Source organism: Equus quagga, chromosome 1 (assembly GCF_021613505.1).
Source record: "Equus quagga isolate Etosha38 chromosome 1, UCLA_HA_Equagga_1.0, whole genome shotgun sequence".
NCBI lineage: Eukaryota > Metazoa > Chordata > Mammalia > Perissodactyla > Equidae > Equus > Equus quagga.
Window position 1 is genome coordinate 75,911,731 of NC_060267.1, and position 19,968 is coordinate 75,931,698.

The 19,968-nt window shown below is 47.3% G+C and overlaps 1 protein-coding gene across 5 annotated transcripts; it reads right to left on the reverse strand.

The window, feature by feature from the left end:
- Positions 1 to 623: 623 nt before the first annotated feature.
- On the reverse strand, positions 624 to 17,081 carry WDR31 (WD repeat domain 31). 5 transcript variants are annotated; one of them, XM_046644881.1, is made up of 12 exons: positions 16,966 to 17,081; positions 15,553 to 15,608; positions 14,062 to 14,157; positions 10,924 to 11,067; positions 10,345 to 10,474; positions 8,765 to 8,839; positions 7,937 to 8,081; positions 7,737 to 7,837; positions 6,517 to 6,584; positions 5,172 to 5,313; positions 3,189 to 3,351; positions 624 to 1,675 (listed from the first exon to the last, which is right to left on the reverse strand). In XM_046644881.1, exons 4-12 carry the CDS (start codon positions 11,037 to 11,039, stop codon positions 1,515 to 1,517), a joined length of 1,101 nt encoding a protein of 366 aa, XP_046500837.1. In that variant the 5' UTR covers positions 11,040 to 11,067; positions 14,062 to 14,157; positions 15,553 to 15,608; positions 16,966 to 17,081; the 3' UTR covers positions 624 to 1,514. The 5 variants fall into 5 exon arrangements, with proteins under 5 accessions (XP_046500837.1, XP_046500818.1, XP_046500845.1 ...); XM_046644862.1 differs by having other exon boundaries at positions 10,345 to 10,477; XM_046644889.1 differs by lacking the exon at positions 8,765 to 8,839 and having other exon boundaries at positions 10,345 to 10,477.
- Positions 17,082 to 19,968: the final 2,887 nt, after the last annotated feature.

Sequence of the window (19,968 nt, forward strand, 5' to 3'; positions counted from 1 at the left end):
GTTTAGAAAACAAGACCAAAGGAGAATGGGCGAAGGAACGGTAAACGTTTTGTGTGGAAAGGAGAGCGTTTAGTCCGCACAGAGGGCAGTCAACAACTGGCTGCCATTTGTAAGCTCCCACTACCTTGCTTGGCATTTGATAGTCACGTCCAGTCCTCAGAGCGGCCCTGTGAGGAACCTATGATTATGAGCTCCATATTATCAGTGAGGAAACTGAGACTTTATAACTTGCCCAAGCTCATCCAGCTAAGTGGAGAAGCGGAGATTCAAACTCAGGCCTGCCGCTGTGGCCTAGCTTAAGGTTCTCCTGCCCAGTCAGCAGAGACGGCGCACGGGAGCTGGCCCTAAAGAGGAGCAGGAGGGAGACAAGAAGCCTGTCTGCCCGGGTGTCAGGCACTGGCAGGGCCCAGAGAAGACAAATGCAAAATCCTTCCTTGGCTGGGATTCCTCAGGAGGGAACCTCCAGGCCTCAGCTGCCTTCCCGGTGGGCTCGCCTCAAGGGACGAGGGGCTCTCGTTTCACTGGAGGAAGATGGGCTTGTGAGCACCAGGCTGGGGACTGACCCGGGGGCCACACGGGCAGACCCGAGCACCCTGCCCCTCCTCACTGAGGGGCCTCAGTGGCGCCCAGGTGAGTCCATTCTCTATTTTTTCTTCTACGTTCTATTATTGCAGAGATTCCGTTTGCCTCACGCTGGCCATTCCCAAGAAAGGGTTTATATAAAACTATTAAAATGTACAAATGAAATTTTTTCGCCTCGATCTCAGAACTTCTCCATTTTCTCATCTGCAGAACAGGTCTGACGACTCCCACAACCCTGGACAAGGCCCTGTGGTTGTCAGGCGCTTCGAGCCATGCCAGGTCTTATTTTCACACGACCTCAGCACCATGCAGGCAGGCACCAGGAGCAGGCAGCCTGTGCCACCCCCCCCACTCTGTGGCTACTCCCAGTAGAAGCTGAGGCTTTGGCTTTCTTGCCCAACTGATTCTTTACGTTGCTGACTGGAGCTCCATCCCATGTCTGCAATCCGTTTCCTCTATGGGGCTGCACTATTCTCTCCCATCTAGATAATTGGGAGGCAACCAAAACAGAGTTTCTCTCCCTCCTGTGTTTTTTTCTTTTGTGGAGTCCTGGAAAAGGTCAGATCAATGGACTCAGACTCAGACCCTGCGTGCTGACTCTCAGAGGCCTCTTTCTCTTATACCTACAGGTTATCAGTTTGAGCCAAAGACTTGTTTTTTTGAAGAGCAGTCCCAAAAGTTCACTAAAAATTGCATTTGGATTTAACTTAGATGAAAACTTTGTTTACCTCCATGTTTCTAAACTCTGCACGCACCTGATTATCAACCACTGGACTTAAATTGACTTCTGACACTGATATACCTTCCAAATGAACCGAAACAAAGAGCCTCAGCCCCACATCGCCCTCCCCTCGAGGTCACACGGAAAAACAAAGCCACACTGAGAAAGGAGGGGCCGCAGTTTGCTATTGTCAGGTGAACGTCTCTTGGCCTCAGAATGCTGCCACTTCCCGCAGCTCCAGCCCTGGGCCGTGGTCCACTCTGAGTAAGTGAATTCCTCTGCTGAAACTTGCACACAACAAGGACCTGGTGTCGCCAACAGCCAGGGAAGTCAAAGGTCCCGATCCATCCAGAGACAAGGTGGAAAGGCAGGCTGGGGGAGAAAGGGCAACCAGCAGGTGAGGCCAAGAGTGCAACGTCTTTTGTGAGAAATGCACGTAAAGAAAGCAAGTGCCACTCGGATCTCACTCAGATAAGAGGGGCACCGCGTGCTTCAAGGAACGGGCCCCAGCGGGGAAGTCAGAACTTGGGTCAACCCTACAGAGATGGCACAGGGGCCTAACAGGATGTATACCACCTACAAGTGTGTTCAGACAATCAGGGCCTCACTTGCAAGGACAAGGTAAAAAGCTGCCCTCGTTACCTGCCCAGGAACAAAGCAGGGGCCGGGCAGAGCAAAGCAGATGAGGATACTGATCTGCAGCTGCTGGCATCCCGGGGTCTCGCTCCCTTCAAGACGGAGGATAAGGGGGGGACCTGAGGGACAGTCTGGGGGGGTTCAGCTGCCAGTCTCCCTCCACCTGCATCTTGGAGGCTGCTCTTCCAAGAACCACAGGCGCACACCTGGTGGGCAGGGCCACACTTTCAGACCTGGTTCCCGCTGGTCTCAGGTTTATGATCACTGAATGTGAAATAGCCGCTCTCCCCACTGTCCACAACTGTCACACCCGGGTGGTTGGAGTGGGCAACCCCAGGTGACGGTAAGGCAGGGCTGTCCCGACTGTGGAAGTTTGGCTCGTGTGCCACTAGGCATGATCCTACATCTTTTCTCTGAAGGGACTACCCTGTCCTCCCCTGCTGGGGAGCTGAGTTTCGGGAGATTACTATAGAAGGGATCTGGTTTGAGGTTCTCTAAACTAATGCAATTCCTGTGTCTGGCAGAACCCTGTCTCCAGGACAGAACAGCATGTAGCCAGCGGGGTGCTGGTAAATCGGCTTTCTCGAAGAAAAAAAGCAACCACCTTTATTCATAGCATTTGCCAGTTTTCGTGGTGTAAATACTCCCACCACGACCGTATCAAATATTCCTGAATATTTAACAATCGGCAGTAGGAGCTGTCTCCGGCACACCGCAGCATCGAGGACTCTGGGGAGCTGTGTTCCCTAAGACAGCGTTTTCTCCGGGGCCTTCAAATGTCATGACCTTACTGCGATCTCAAACCTCAGCTGCGGGGTCAGGACAGAGCAGGGTCTCTCTGAGGCTATCCTTACTCCACCTCACCCCCACCAAGAACTGAGGCTCTCATTTTAGTCCTTGAAAAATGAATTTCAAACTGGCAGTTCTTGTTCTCTTTTCCCGACATTCTCAGCATCACAAGTTAAAACCTGATGAGAAACTTCAGGTAGAAATAATATAAGAGCCAAATGCATTTGAGCTCTCAGGAATGACTCTGTACAACGTGATGCCAGGGGTTATGTGGGGACGGCTTTTAAGCAGAGGTGGAACAGACCTTCTGGCATCGTGCTGTCATCTCTTAACCACCAGGGGACTAGACAGTGGCGGGACATGGGTGGCTCTCTACATGCTGAGCAATGGAACGAAGGAGTTTTAAGGAAGCCTTTAGGACTTCACGTATCTCAGAGATGCACTAACAGCAGGCGCTTACCTCCAGTATCTCGGTTCCAAATCTTCACCCTGCAGTCATGTGATGAGGTAGCAACGACAGGCATCAAGGCCAATGCTCTTGGTAGAAAGACACAGGATGCAACAGTCTGGAAGTGCCCCTTATACTCGCGTATTCTGTTCCGTGTCTGCCTTAGGTCCCACAACTGCAAAGTAATGTCATAGATAGGCTAGCTCATGCATACGTATCTCTCTAGCTTCATACATGCTTCCTTCACTGACATCCATCTCCCACCCTCTCAGGATCCTCTTACTCCCTCCGCTTACCTACTCATATAGCCACCCCTTATCTCCATCCCACCCACAACCATCCATCCATCCCGTGATTATTTTAAGCATCAACTATGTCTCAAACAACCCTGGTTAAGGAAGTGCCAGAAGGGTTGTTGCTTTCCTCCGTAACACCATGGTTAGGGAAGTGAAAGTTCCAAGTCCTCCAGCATGATGGGACAGTCTGGGGTTGCCGACTTTCTACAACAGCTCAAGAGCTGCCCTATATCAGCCTCTTGGCGTCTGTGGGTCCTGTGGGGTCCTTCTCACAAGTACATACAGGCGCAGACCTCCTGGTTTAATGCCTAGACGTTGCCCTTTGCTATATGAAGACCAGAGTCCACAACACGGGAGGCAATAGTCCCACTAGTCCCACTCATGTTGACACAGATCAGACCACACCTGGCGAATAACGTTCAGGGAGGAGAGCAAACTGAACTGTGTCCAAAAACTAACGAAATCGCTGGAGACCGTGTCATCCAAGGGACAGCGGTAGGAGCTGGAAACACTTAGCTTGGAGAAGAGACGCTACATCAACAGCCTGGGACTCAACACCTCAACCTACCACTTACTAGCGTTGTGGTCTTGTGCTAGAGATTGCAACTTGCCATGCCTCCATTTTCTCATGGTAAAATAGGAATTATAGTAGTACTTAACTCACGAGGTTTTTTTTTTTTAGGACTTTTTTTTTTTTTGAGGAAGATTAGCTCTGAGCTAATACCTGCTGCCAATCCTCCTCTTTTTGCTGAGGAAGACTGGCCCTGGGCTAACATCTGTGCCCATCTTCCTCTACTTTATATGTGGGACGCCTTCCACAGCATGGCCTGACAAGCGGTGTGTAGGTCCGCACCCAGGATCCAAACCGGCAAACCCCGGGCCGCCAAAGCAGAATGTGCGAACTTAACCGCTGTGCCACCGGGCCGGCCCCACGAGGTTGTTTTAAGGATTAAATGAGATAATGCATGTAATGTGCTCACACCAGTGCCCAGCACATAATAAATGTTTGACAAAATAGGAATTGTAAATTGTTCAATTTGGATACTAGATAACCCTTTTAACGGATACTCTTCACCTAGGAATAGTTGGGGCCGGCCCTTGACAAACACTGGAGCTTCAAACTTCCTAAAGAGCTTGACCCTCCTTGACTGTGACCACTTGACCAATGGGAATACAACTGGTTCCTCCAACAGTCCCTCTCTTTTCTAAGCTTTGCTGGGAGTGGGGACATTAGCAAGCCAGTTCTGTGTGTAGCACTTTCCTATCTTTTTAAAAAAAATTTATTATTATTATTATTATTATTATTTTTGGTGAGGAAGATTCGCCCTGAGCTAAGATCTGTGCCAATCTTCCTCTATTTTGTATGTGGGTCTCCACCACAGCATGGCTGCTGACGAGTGGTGTAGGGCCACGCCCAAGTGGAGTGCACCAAACTTAACTGCTAGGCCACAGGGCTGGCCCCTAGCACCTTCCTAACTTGACTTCATCCCATTCCTCTTTTCTACGACCAGAGAGCCCTAGGCTAATGGATGTTTCTTGAGAGAAGCTTCTGGAATACAAAGGATCACTTACAACATGCACTTGGGATAGGCCTGAGCCATCAGGAGAGCCTGCCTGTACAGCCCAGGATAGACCCGAGGCCAGAGCAAGTCAGACACTTGTCAGTAACCAGACCCCTGGATCCCACACTGTCTCTTACTGTGGCTTCACAGCCCTCCCCTCCAAAGCCACTGCTGCAGGAGATGCACATGTGTCCATCCTCACTGGCCTCGCAGTAGGTCTGGATATGCTGCTTTGTGGGAAACTGATGAGCTACCTGTAGCCCCCGACTGTCCCATAATCTGAAAGACATTACAGCAGGAGGTGAGTTTGTAGTAAATGTGTCTGAAATACACCTGTAATAGCCAGCTAACATAAAAGTCTGGGCTCTTTGCTGCTTCAGCCAGTCAGAATGGAACACCATGATTTACCTAAAAACAGCAACATGAACCAGATCAATCTCAGAGACTCCAAAGCTGGCAGGAAATAGCCAAATTGAATGACACTTGAGTTCTTTCTATTTTGAGATCTAGTTAACAGGAATTTAGAGCAAGCATCTTAATTGTACAAGTTAATTTGTTAATTTGGTCCTTTGGGATACTGCTTTCAACAGACAAGAGGATATTTTTATGCTTATGACTTAATTTTTTTAAAGATACTTATTATGATACAAAAAAGCAGTCACCATTCTAGATACAAGATTTAAAGGACTTCTCTCTCTCTCTCTCTCTTTCTTTCTTTCTTTGTGTGTGTGTGTGTGTGTGTGTGTGTTTTGAGGAAGATTAGCCCTGAGCTAACATCTGCCACTAATCTTCCTCTTTTTGCTGAGGAAGACTGGCCCTGAGCTAACATCTGTGCCCATCTTCCTCTACTTTATATGTGGGATGCCTGCCACAGCATGGCTTGCCAAGTGGTGCCACGTCCGCAGCTGGGATCCGAACCGGCGAACCCCGGGCCACCAAAGCAGAACGTGTGAACTTAACCACTGAGCCACCAGGCTGGCCCCATTCCTACCATTTTCTAAGTAGAATCTCTTCTGAGATCCAAAGCTTCTAGTCATGCTTCTAGCCTAAGAATGAATGACTTATTTGACGCCTGTGATGGTGATTCTGACCTGCTTCCCCAGGGAGGGCTTCCCTGAGGGCTGGGTGAGTGACCACATCAGCTGAGCAGGGGTAGCCCGCAGAGCCAGGTGGCTTGAAGGGATGGGACGAGCAGGTGACTGATCCTGGGGTTCATCTGAACAGGTTCACACAGCGGGGGCAGGCAGAAGCGGCTGCTTCAAAACCATCCAGAACAGGGGCTTTTTCCTGGCCTGACCTCCTGGCATTCACCCTCCACCCAGACAACCCAGAGGGCCAGATCAGAGAGGCCACAGCCCCGGCGAGGGGCAGAGGGCAGAAGGGCACCGCAACACAGAGGAGCAGAGTGGGAAGGGAGTCAGGGAAGCATGGGAGCCACAAACCTTCACCAGAAACACCTTCCCTGCCGCGCAGTTAGCCCACCTGATGGTTTTATCTTCAGAAGTCTGTAGGACATACGGTTCTCTGGGGACCCAGCACAGGTGAGTGACCTGGAAGAAGCAAAGCTGTCCAAACTTCGCCACACCAAGTCCCTGCTCTGCTGTAATTCCTGTAAACTACGCTACATGGCGTCTCTGCACCGCTTCTCAGGGACGCTGACCTAGCACACTGGGTGGAGATGCCCAGCAGTCAGGCTCTGCTTGCGTCTCCCAGGTTCGCAGCAGCAATGGCAGCAGCCGGGCCAGCTGTGAGTCCCAAAGTGCACGCAGGCACTCTTAGCATGTCTGAAATCCAAACGCGTGCTGCAGAACCGGTGCCTGATGGCAGCTAAGGAGAACAGCCCTGTTCTAAAGTGGGACCACTGGAACCCTAGCCTGAGGCCTCATAGGGTGCAGGGAGAGTGTTCCTGTTTCTCTGTAGCCCAGCAGCCCCCTGCTGGACAGGCAGGAAACAGTTTTCAAAACCACGCAAGGTAGGAGGATTTTCTTCCAGCAACTTCCACAAGTACGGAGGGCACAGGGCAAGCACATCTTGCCACTGACAGCTGTGTCCAAAATTGGCAACAAAGACTATGACTGACATTTGATGCCCACCATGTCAGGAGATGTCATTCTCCCCATTTATAAATGAAGATACTGAGACTTTAAGTAACTTTCTTGGAGCAACACAGCTAGAAAGTGATGCAGCCAGGATTTGAACCCAGGTATGACTGACCCCAGAAGCTGTGGAGTTTATATACCAGTCCTTGACAGAAAACACTGGTCTTCATAAACAGAGAGAATGCTACAGAAAGCCAAAGGTAATACCCACTTCTCCACACAACGTTACATACACAGAACACAGAGCAGAAGCTGTGAGCTCCTGCAGGACAGCAACTGTGTCCTGGGTCACTAACCCCGCTCCTAGTACAGTGTCTGGCCCACAGAAGAAATGGGATAACTATGTTTTGGAGGAATAAATGAGGAGACCATTTAAAATTCCAATATAAACTAGTGGAGTCATTCTCTGGAGCAGAGACCTTAAGAGATCATCTACTCCAACACCCCCGAGAGGCCAGGGTCCGACAGAGGGCTGGGGGGAGCCGTCATTAGGACCCAAGCCTCTACGCCTGGTTGTGGGTCTCTGGATCTCACTCCCAGGCCCTTTCCCTCACCCCACGCTCCCTTCTGCTGCCCAGCTCTGTACCAAGTTTGAGTTCCTACCAGGTTCCTGGAGACAGCAGCTCTCTCCACACACTGTCCGGTCCCCACATCCCACAGAAGCAGGCTGTTGTCCCGGGAGCCAGTGCACAGCTGTGACGAGTCTTTAGAAACAATGGGAAGAAGACAGTCCGTGAGAAGGACCTGGAACAGGGCTTTTCAGAAAGGACAGCAGCGTTGGGAAGAGATCCACTTTACTTTACCTGGACTCACAGCCACTCCAGTGACCACCATGGCATGGCCAGAGAAGTGCTGCCTCGGTTGCACGGAGCCGTGCAAGTCCCACATCATGACCGTCCTGTCACGAGAGGCGCTGAAGAACTGGTCTGATTTGTGAACACAGGATACCTGCTCAGGAAGAAAACTCTGGTGTGCTTGTTTGATGGGACTTTAAAATGGGAAAAGGACTGGGGATAAGTGTGTTAGAGCCCGGTGTTCTCTCAGTCTGGTTCAAAATGCCCTGTATCCGGCACGGAAATACCACACTGTGTGCTGTGGCACTGTGGCTGATGCCTAGTTTCATTACGATGGAGTTTGCTCCTTAATTTGTGGGTCATTTAGCTGGACTTCAGAGAGGAGAGTTAAATAAATTGGCCTTCTCTATCAATTTTCCTGGAAGCTCACTCTACTCTGTAATGCTAACAAATTAATTTTTATTTAACTGTTATTGGCTTTTTAAAAATTTCCCTGACTAGAAGGTTCCAGAGCATAGAGATTCCATCACTTTTCTAGCTATAGTAAACACACAGGAGGCCTTCAATGCATATCCCTGTTAAATCAGGACAGGTCAGGGAGACCATCTGAGCTGTTACAGGCTTAACAAACGAAAATCTGTGTCCAATCCACCTGTAACAGCAGCCAAGCGAGTGGCTTGCTCTGCTTTCCCTGGGGGAGAGCTTCACAGCCTCAAAAGAAGCCCGTGCACTTTTCCTTAAGAGGGAACATCCAACCACTCTTGCCATCTAGAGCTGTCAGATATTCCTTTACTCAGTTCCCAGTTCCCTCCATGATAACAATCGTTTGACAATTACCTTGGTGACCTCACGTTCGTGTCCTTTGAACCTTTTCACCACATTTCCAGTTTTCCAATTATAGGCCACAACTGTCTGCAGAGAGTCAGTCAGATATTTTAGTTTAACTGAATTTTCATTTACGTGAAACAAGCAGCCTTTATTTCATTCTCCGCCTAGTTTCTCCCTCTTCATCAAGGGGCCTGCCTCAAGCGCTAGGGTTTAATGTTGTGTCTCTCCTCACAAACCACGACTTCGAGTTTCTTTTCTTTCCTCCTGAGCATTCCTGTCTCTCCCCGAGACCCTGGCCACTCCTCCGAGCCTCATTGATGGCTTTGGGTTAACACTCCCCGGAGGGAATTGATTTGGGTCGAGATTCCTGTTGTAGATGCTGAAGGAGCATTCTACGTGAGATAAGATTTTTTCTGCCTAACTGGATCGTATTTTTATTTTAGTTTTTCTTTTTAATTTACCATGTTAATTGCTTTTAGAAGCACAGTTCAGTAGTGTTAGGTATAGTCACATTGTTGTGAAAAAATCGCACTTTTTAAAAATTTCCAAAAACCTCATCCATAGTTCCATCTGCCAGAGAATCATTGCTAAAATTTTCTATCCTTTTTCCGGGTATACACGTTAATATTTTGTCGTAAGCATTTCTCTCCCTAACAGGATTTCTCGAGGCCAGTCACCGCAGTCCAGTGCTGGAGGGTAAGGAGCATGGGACACACGTCCCAGCCAAATCTCAGTTTCTTAATCTGCAAATGAAGAGGATAATCCTTGGCCTGTCCGCCCCTCCGAGGGGAGGACCGAAGAAATAACATTTCCTACATCTAAGACGATAGAGGTTTTAAGACAAAATACTGCCGATTAAAGTATGAAACCATGCCTTGTCTCCAATTTTTAGATGCACACTGATTTCAGAGGTGTTAAAATGTGAAAACACGTGCATCTTAGAGTCAGTGAAATATAGTGGGAAATGGAATCTGAAGATTCTAAAAGGCTACTGAAAATGAGAGGCATTATTTACTACACAAGAACCAACATTTCTGCTGCCAATATCCTAGCCGTGAGTGTGACAATAGATCCAAATATGAGGGAGAGAGCGCAACCAGATTCAAAGCGGCAGTGGGAGGAAGGACAAAACAGAGAACAGAGGACTCAGGACACACACCAATGTAGAGATTTTGGCAAAAGAGCAGCATAAAAGAGACTAGAAGGCTCCTTTTGATGACGAATAACTCCGGTGTCTGTGTGTAGATGTAAACATGGGTTGGCTGGAATAACAATTCTTGCCATTTATAAAAAGCGTCTGGCACAGTGCGAAGCGTCTTACCATTTAATCCTTATAACTCTCCTGTGAGATTGGCATTATTATCCCCATTTAATAGATAAAGAGACTGAAGCTCAAGAAAACTAAAAGATTTTCCCAAAGTAACAGGAAGAGGCAGAGCAGAGATTTGAACCCAGTCTCTCTAACTCTAAAGCTCCTATTTTCATTCTACTCCACACTGCTGCCAGAAATGCAAAGCCAGCCCCTCCTTTCCAAACATCTTCCCTTCTCGGCAGTAAGTTGGTCCCCTGGGAAGCACTGCAAACCCCACCTTATCTTTTCCTCCGGAGACACAAAGGTCTGAGTTCAGAGCAGCAACAACAGAGACGGTATCCACGTGAGCTGGGCTATACTCTTGAAAAGCGTTAGTTTGAGTTCTCTCTTCTATAATTCCATCAGGCCTGCTAAAGAGAGGATGGAAGTGAGAGGCCCAATGGTATGGGAGTGCACAGTGGAGCGAGGGGAAAACGAGTGTGAGCCACGGGAGCAATTCAGGCCAGGCTGAGAAAGACGGAAAAGGTTAGAGAAAGGAGACGCACTGACATTGCCAGAAATGGTATTATTAACTCTGAAAATGCTCAGAATGACTGAACGATTGGAATCTGATAAAGAGGAATCCTGAAGCCAAGAAGCCAGGAGTCTTTGCTCACACTAGAGCTTCGTCCCAAAGACGCCGGGCCCCCCTGTGTGGCTGCAGATGCTAGCGATAAGCTGTTTCTGATCCTAAAGAAAACAGAGCAAATGGACCATTCAGGGAAGGTCAACACTTGCCCCGGGCCTCCTCTTTCTTCCGGGGAGAATTTTGACGGGGCATGACAAGACTTGGGATCCCAGGGCAGGACTGCTGTACCTGTATTTATAAGTGCTGTGTCTGAGTTTGCTCTGCAGTTTCCCCATCGTGGCCCAGAGCCTACAGGAAGCCTTCTGAGGAGGGGCTGGTGTCGGACGGCTCCTGGGCAGCAGCATCCCTTCTGGCTGCTGGAAGTAGTGCTCGCTGGTCAGTAAGAAGAAAGATGCGTCCTGTGAACTTTGTTAGGCACAGTCCTGGTAGCATGATTACATAAAGATAACTCTTCTCTGAGAAAGACTGATAAATCATAATTTGCTTTTCCTCCTTTTCCTACCTCACTCTTAGGGCCCTGGGAATGCACCCGATAATAAAGCATTAGCAAAAACAAAACCAAAACTAATTAAAAAAATACTAAGTGGCTCCTCGACAAGCTAAACATAGAATTACTATATGATCCAGCAATTCTACTCCTGGGCATATAGCCAAAAGAACTGAAAACAGGTATTTAAACCAAAATTTACACGTGCATGTTCATGGCAGCGCTGTTCACAAAAGACAAGAGGGGAAAACCACCCAAACGCCCATCAATGGATGAACGAATAAACAAAATGTGGTCTAGCCACACAACAGAATATTATTCAGCCATAAAAAGGAATGAAGTACTGACACATAACATAGATGAACCTTGAAAACATGATACTAAGTGAAAGAAGCTAGACACAAAAGGCCACATATTGTATGATTCCATTTATAAGAAATATCCATAGTCAGTAAATCTATAGAGACAGAAAGCAGATTAGTGGTTGGGGACACAGGGGAATAGGGAGTGGCAACTTAACAGGTACAGAGCTTCCTTTTGGGGTAACGAACATGTTCTGGAACTAGACAGTGCTGCTGGTTGCATTAACACCGTCTATGTACTAAATGTCACTAATAATAAATTTTACATTATGTGTATTCTACCACAATAAAATAAATACTAAGAGTGTGTGTTTGAAAATAAAAAATAATTTACACTGGTGAAGCTTCTTGAAAAAGAGCCTTAGTTATTCTAAAAGTTTTTTCTTTTTTTTTTTAAAGATTGGCACCTGAGCTAACAACTGTTGCCAGTCTTCTTTTTTTTTTTCCTGCTTTATCTCCCCAAATCCCCCCCGGCCATAGTTGTATATCCTAGTTGCAGGTCCTTCTAGTTGTGGCACATGGGACGTCGCCTCAACGTGGCCTGACGAGCGGTGCCATGTCCACGCCCAGGATCCGAACTGGCGAAACCCTGGGCTGCCGCAGCGGAGCACGTGAACTTAACCACTCGGCCACAGGGCCAGCCCCTATTCTAGAAGTTTACAACCTTCCTAGCTTGCTGGACTGTTTTAAGATAATTTCACTGTGACATTTCTCTAATCAGTGTGCCAGGGTCATGGGGTTACTCTGTAGGGAGAATGAGATGCCAGAGATAATGAGACAACTTAGATAATGACGTAGACCAGCAGTTCTCAAAGCGTGATCTGAGGACCACTGGGACTCCTCAGACCTTTCAGGGAATCTGTGAGGTCCTCCTTTTTCCAACTATGACTCTCTGGGAGACCTAATTTTCTTCTTACACTTTAACCCAAACAACACTCTGCAATGGACTGCATGCAGAAACAGATATGAGAATCCAAATGTCTTCTGTTTAAGCCAAACATTAGAGTTTTTGCAAATATGTAAACAATACCACCCTTTTCCAATCAAATTTTTTTGTGTTTTGGAAAGTATATTTATTTTTCATAAAACTTATTTATGTTAACATGCAACAAGTTTATTATTATTATTTTTAAATGATTAATAAGTAAGTATTTTTTTAAAAGTTCTCAGTCTTAATGTCAACAGGAGGTGGCACAGCAGAACCCAATCTATAACCTACACAAACAAAAGCTCTTTCAGGTCCCCAACAATTTTTAAGAGTGAAAAGGAGTCCTGAGCCCAAAAAGTCTGAGAACCACTGACCTAGAACTCAAATAATGTCATTAGCAGATGATATATTAGGAAAAAAAAGAATTATTACATGTTTTCCAGATTGACTTGCATCATCCCCAACAACTAACAAAGTAGAACTGGAAAGAAACAGAGATGCTCATCCATACACTAAGTCAGGAAATACCTCCTAAGCACCTAACTCATGCAGGTCCTACACTGGTTGCTGGCGAAACAGAGGAGAAAAAAGAGAGAGAAACCGGAAGAGGTGACCAGCGTGGACATCTGCTGAGACTGAAGGTAGGGGCTAGTCTCAGCTACTCTGGGTCATGTGTCCTCTGCAACTAGCTGTTCCCTGAGACGCCAGAGGGCGCAGGAAAGTAACTGGGGAGGTGGGAGCACCAGTCCCCATCTCTTCTGGGGCTCTGCTTCAAGTTCCAGGAGATGAGTTTCTTACGGGCACGGCGAGCCTAGCTCTAGGAAGAACAGTCTACAGGGAGAACAGCAGCTAAAACTCACAAGCTGTCCTCCATCATCTCAGTACCCTTAAGAAAATATCCAGAAGTTAGGCCTACGTTTTGAGAAGCTGCCAGAATTGACCTCCTGACAAGAATAGATAACCAGTACAGAAGCACACCACAACGGAAAGGACACTGGGTGGCATCAGGAGCCTGGGCTCTAGCCCCAGCTCTGTCTCAGCTCACTGTGTGTCCTTGAGTTCCTCCCCTCCCCACTCTGCGCCTCAGCCTCCCCGTCTGTAAAATCGGGACACCAGACTTGATGATTTTAACCAGACTATATGCTCCCTTAGAGGAAGGACTCTGTCATAATCGTCGTTGTACCTCAAACGGCTTGCACAGTGTGACAAAAACATTCATTGTCAAGTAGTGAATCTAAGGTCACTTCCAGCTCAGCTATTCTAGAATTCTCTATAATAAGCACAAGATGTGCTGGCAGGAAAAATTCCAGGATAGTTTTCAAAAAGCTTGGGATGTTGTATTGTTTGTGGATAGAGAGACGTGCAGGGCTTCCTGTGTGCCAGCCTACCCCATTTTTCAACACTGTCAGCAAACTAAGGACAGGTGCCATCCACAGATCTAGGTCACTGGAAACTGCAGGTGCTATAAATGGACTGGCTCTGCTTGAAACTGATTGGATCTTAGCTGGCATCTTCAGAGAGCCATCCTTGCCATCTGAAGAGTATTCAAGGGACATTCTAAGGAAAAGATGACTTTTAGAATTACTTACCCCCAAACCAATAGGACCTTCTTGGTGAACTGCCGTATTCAATGCTTTGTAATGTTTATCCTTTGGAAAAGAGTTCAGGTAGCCACTTCCTAATCTCTGTAATTAGTGAGAAGACGCTTAAATTAATCTCTTCTCTGTCTAAGCATATGTTTGCCCTGAAAGGAAATTTAAAAAGTAAATAAGGACCTTGTTAATTAAAGACATTGTTAAGTGTAGTTTTCCCAAACAAAGAGATATCTTACAAAATTCCAAGATTTTATCACTCTCACATTTCAATAGTTAGGGAAAGTAAACCATAATGTTAATTATATGTCTATTTTTAAAAATGCAAAATAGGATATATTTAAATGCATCATTAAACATTTTTATTTTACTCATAGTACTTCCATTCAAAAATGTTTAGAGGTGACCACTTACTTTAGAGCTTACTGTTTCTGTCACAAAGGCAAATTCTCCTGTTTAAAATAATACTTTGATAAGTATGAATCATAGAATTTGAGATGGAAGACCTTTTCAAAATGATCACATACAAACTCTTTATTTAAAGATCTGGAGAATGATGGCAGAAACATTATCTACTCAAAATTATAACTAGGTAGACCTCTTGACTTCTAGTCCAGAATTTCCACTGTAAACATCCACAAAGAAGATGTTTTATTGCCTTTTAACAACTCTATTTTAAGAATTCAAATAAATATATTCTAATTATCCATCGATAGTATAATGTTCTAAGAAGCGGCTCTTATTCTAAGAGCAGCACAGAACAGTCAGAATAACATTTGATCAAGTGCATTAGCATTGGAATTAAGACCAGGTCTGCATCACAGTTCTACTGGGGCCAATGGGGAACTTGTTGAAGCTCTCTGTCTCCTTTGTGTAAAATGGGATAATCTCTCTATCACTGGGCTTCTGGGAAGATTAAAAATAGCACTTAAGAGGTGACACTGTCTTAACTGCTGCATATTTATTAACTCATTTAATCTACTCCACACGCCTCCAAGATAGATACTGTTACTAGCCTCATTTTTGCAAGTGAGAAAAGCAAGGCACAGAGATGTTAAATAACTTGCCCAAGTTCACAAATAAGTGGCAGAGCTGAAACTTGAATCCAGGCAGTCTGACTCCAGAGGCCTTGCTCTTGCCCAGCAAACCGTCCTGCATCTCTACACAAGTAGCATAGAAAGCCCTCCGTTCACCCTGGCACACTGTCGTTAGTAAACGACGGCTACTAGCATGATTGCTAGACTAACAGTGATAGCAATACCGAGACAAGTAATTTCACCCCTATTACTACTACTTTTAATACATATATATTAAACATACATAATAAATACACTCAGAGAACATATACACATGGATAAATGAGGCTGGAGGATATTAAACTGAAGCCACTTACGTCCCCTCACCAGAGTGACTGACCACACTAAGCCTAAAAATTTACTACATTATATAGCAAGACAATTTAAAATCTCAAGAAAAAAGTATATGTACCTGTATAATGTCCACATCGTTGTAACTTATTATGAGTAGAAAGTCTCATAACAAATCTAAGAAATAAAAATACTATTCAGGGACAGCCCCAGTGGCCTAGTGATTAAGTTTGGTGAGCTCTACTTCAGTGGCCTGGGTTCAGTTCCCAGGGGCAGACTTATACCACTTGTCTGTCAGTGGCCATGCTGTGGCGGAGGCTCACATACAAAAAGAGGAAGACTGACAGCTGATGTTAGCTTGGGGCAAATCTTCCTCAGGGAAAAAAAAAACACCAAAAAACTATTCAGTTATCTTCCATGGTTTATATTGTAAACACTTAATATACTTGAGAGGAGGAATAGTGTCTTGTTTGTTTTTGTATCTGTGCTTTAAGCATAGTCTGGGAGAGTGGATGCAAGGAAAACACCTCTTGAATGAATGAATGGCATACTGAGGTGAAGAGTCTGCTTGGCAAGATGCCTTGTAAGGACCTAACAATACAAGGGTCCTTGAAAAATGCCTGACGATAAAGCCTTCAGGAAACAGTTACCCAGCTCCGTTCCGGATTTCAGGCCTGGAAGGGCTGCGGAGGACTTGGGAAAGCTATAAACCCAATTCTGGCTCTGGATGTCCTTGTTAGTTCCAGATGGAACCAGGCCTAAATCTGAATCCCAGGATCCATTTCTGCCCCAATCTGCTTTCCAAAGACCTTGAGATGCCCAATGGCCACCCTCCACATAACTCAGAGGATCCTCTTTTAACTCTCCAGTGCAATATTCCTTGATAGACTCCAGCATATATCCAACTGTTATTCTCCATGAAGAAACGGGGACTCAGAGGGTTGTGACTTGCTAAAGGTCACCCAGGGGCGGAACTGCGGAACTGGGCCTTATTTCCCTGGACTCTTGGTCCACTGTTCATGTAAGTGCTGATCTCCTATCTCCCTCCCTCTCCCCAGATCTCCCTCTGCACACATCTACCCTACACTCTGGGAGACCGAGGCATCTAACCCAAACGACAAACAGAAAACCATCATGGAAGCGCCTGGGAGATGGTCCTATTCAACCCTGTCATGGAACAGAAAGGGGAAACTGAGGCCCAGAGAATAAGAGGGTCTTACTCAGAGTCACTCAGGGAGTCAGTACGAGGCCAGCCCTCCCCACCTCCAAGTTTGGGGGACAAACTGTACAGTTCTTCCTTTCTGGCTCTTCAAATCACAAATACCCCTTGTCCAGTCCACGCGGCAGGCCAAAGCTTATTTTGGATGGGAGGGAGGTGAGGGGGGACGCCCAAAGCGGGAATCTAGCGCCACCCAACCCGAGGTGGGCCCTGGGAACTCCCTCCTCGCTTCGGCCAGGTGGGCGGCTGCGGCCCGGGGCTCTAGGGCCTTCCCCGCCCGCCTCCTGAGGCCCTCCTCTCCCTTGGGCTCCATACCCATAGGCTGGATGGCCCGGCCGCGAGCGGAGGCAGGAGGAGCGCCGAGCCGGAGGACATCTGCAGCTCGCACGCTCCACAGCCTCCAGCGCCTCCGCCCCTAGAAACGAGGCGCGCGTCGCTAGGGCGAGAGTCCGGGCGAAAAGCCTCCGGGCGCGCTCGCCGGCTGCCGGCCCGCGGTTCCGCTGGCCTGACGTCCCCCAGGGGCCGCGCCTTGAGTGCCCCGCCTTGCTTTCTTCCCGTAACAGTGCGTTGATGAGGTTCCAGAGATGAGGATGGGTGTGCCCCAGACCACCCTGCCAGAGAATCTATATAATGCAAGAAAAGTGGATACCACTGTAATAGTCCCAGAGCAAGCACTTAATGTCATTTTTTTAATGTCGTCTTTTAAATCATTATTTGCCCGGATAAAGAGGTTGCTTTATTTCTTTTGAGTTTTCCCTGGAAATTCTACCCAGGCAGACAGTCCTTCTTTGGACACTTCCCCAGGTCCTCCACTCATCTATTCCTTTCATCCTTTCTTTCATCAAACCCAACAGCCCAGCACCATGGCAAAGAAACCCTCAGTACCTTCTTGAGATCCAATGGGAAGACAGCTCTGGAAACGAACAGCAGCTACAAGACGAAGTTTTTGCAGCTGCACTTGCATTGCTTCCAGACTAGAGTCTGTTCGTCTCTTTATTCTAGTGCATAGCACAGAGCTGGGTGTACAGTATGGGCTTGTTGAATATTTGTTGGATGAATGAATGAATGAATGGCAGGGATCTTAGCCAACACTTCTTTCACACCCTATTAGGTGCCTCTTGCCCTGCTGATTTCCCAGCAGAACTGCCCTCAATGAAGACTTGGGAAGTTTCTGAAAGTTAGGTGGCTGTGGGAACAGAGGTAGGGGTGGTGAGAGAAATTCACCTTCACAGAATATCAGGACTGACCATTGGCTCTATCTTCCAAGCTAGAGAGGGAATCCCCTCCTCAGCATTCCTGATCAGGGTTCCTCTAGCCCCTGTTGATGCTCCCTTGGTGATGATGCACTCACTTATTACTTTCTGAGTCAGTGACCTGTTGCTAGGAGACTTCCTCTTGGCAGGAGCTGGGATCTAGCCCCGTGCCGCTTGCCACACTGATCTGAGTTCCGAGCTGAGGGTTCTCTCTACAAACTTAATCCCTCTTCCCCCTCACAGCCTGGCAAACCTGCAAGCAGGAGAGACTGGTTGCTTTGCCCTGGGGCACTGGGCAAGGCTCAGTGCAGCTACAGAGTTGACTTATGAGATCCCTGCCCTCGAGATGCTCCAGCTCTGGGGCTGCAGCCCTTCTAGAAGATGCTTTATGCTTAAGGCACCTGAGACTCCCAAACTGGTATGTCTAGCCAGACTTCTCTCCAGACCTGTGTATCAAGCTGCTTCCTACCCATCAGCACCTGGCTGTCTCAAGAACACCTCATCCTTGACTTGACTCACTTTGAAAACGTCATCTTCCCGTCAAACCTGTTCTTCCTCTTTTCTCTCTGAGTGCTGGGTACTACCATTCACCAATCGCCCATGCCAAGGATCTAGGCGTCATTTGCAACTTTACCGTTTCTTTTTCTTGTTAAGAACAATCCCCAAGACTTCTCAATTGTGCCTCCTAAATATCCTCAAAATAAAAACCTGTCCACTTCTCTCTACCTACCATCTTGGTTCAGGCCACCATCATCCCAGGTGTGATCAATTAAAAATGGCCACATATTCTTTGTAGCTTCTCCCATGAGGGCTGGCCTTGTAACTTGTTTTGACCAATAGATGTGGTGGAAGCTACATTGTGCTACTTCTGAGTTTAAGCCTCAAAAGGCCCGGTAGTTTCTGCTCTTCTCTCCTTGGAACACTGCCTCCGTGAGAAGAAGCCCCAGCTGGCCTGTTTAAGACACATGGTCCATCCAATAGCTAGCACCAAGTGCCAGACATGTGGGTGAGACTATTTTAGACCATCTAGCCCTTGTTGAGCCATCAGTTGCCTGCAACCACAAGGGTAGCCATCAGAAGGACAGCCCAGCTACGCCCAGCCCAGTTTGCCAACCCTCAGACTTGTGAGCAGATAAACAGTTGTCACTTTAAGCCACAGAGCTTTAAGGTGGTTTGTTATATGCAATAAGTAACTGATAGCCACGGTGAAGTCCAAATTCCTTCATGAGGTCCGTAAGGCTTGGTGCCTATGTCTTTAGCCTCACCTTCCACCTCTGCCAGCCCACTGTGTGCTTCAATGGTCTAAACGACTCGCAGCCCCCCGGGCTCATTTTGCTGTCACGTTTGAATTCTTGCGCATGGAGTTGTCTCTGCCCAGGGCATCTGCCTTTCATCCCCTCACCTGTCTTTCTCTAGACAACTCTGTATCCTCAGCTTAGAGGCCATCTAAGCTCTTCTCCCCTGAAGTCTTCCCTAACCATTTCTCTCCTCCTCCAGACTGAGTTAGCCATCCGTCCTTGGTGCTTCCAAAGCCCCCACCTTTCCCCAACACAGCGTGATTTTTGGTTTACTTGTCTCTCTTCCTTGACTGTGAGCTCCATGTGGGCAGTAACTGAGTCTTTTTTTTTCCTCCCCAAAGCCCCAGTACATAGCTATAGATCCTAGTTGTAAGTCATTCTAGTTCTTCTAGGCGAGATGCCACCACAGCACGGCTGGATGAGCGCTGTGTAGGTCCACGCCCAGGATCCGAACTGGTGAACCCTGGGCCACTGAAGCAGAGCACGCAAACTCAACCACTTGGCCATGGGGCCAGCCCCAGTAACCAAGTCTTATTTACACCTTTATTCGTTGCTGGTGTCTAACACAGGGTCTAGCACAACACTGCAGTAGAACATTCTACTGTGATGGAAGTCTTCCATGCTTGCGCTATCCAATATGCCAGCCCTGAGCTACATGTGGCTATTTAGCTCCTAAAATGCGGCTAGTGCAACTGAAGAATTGAATTTTAAATTGTATTTAATTTTAACTCTAAGTAGTCACACGTGGCTAGCGGCTATGGTATTGG

Excerpts from the sequence above, each read along its gene's own strand:
- WDR31 (XM_046644862.1), bottom strand. The coding sequence starts at position 11,039 with ATGCTGCTGCCCAGGAGCCGTCCGACACCAGCCCCTCCTCAGAAGGCT. Across the intron at positions 8,840-10,344 it reads TCTCCGGAGGAAAAGATAAG|ACAGTTGTGGCCTATAATTG; the intron begins GTGGGGTTTGCA and ends GACTCTCTGCAG. Across the intron at positions 1,676-3,188 it reads TTGGAACCGAGATACTGGAG|CCTGCCTTTCCACCTTGTCT; the intron begins GTAAGCGCCTGC and ends TTTCTCCCCCAG.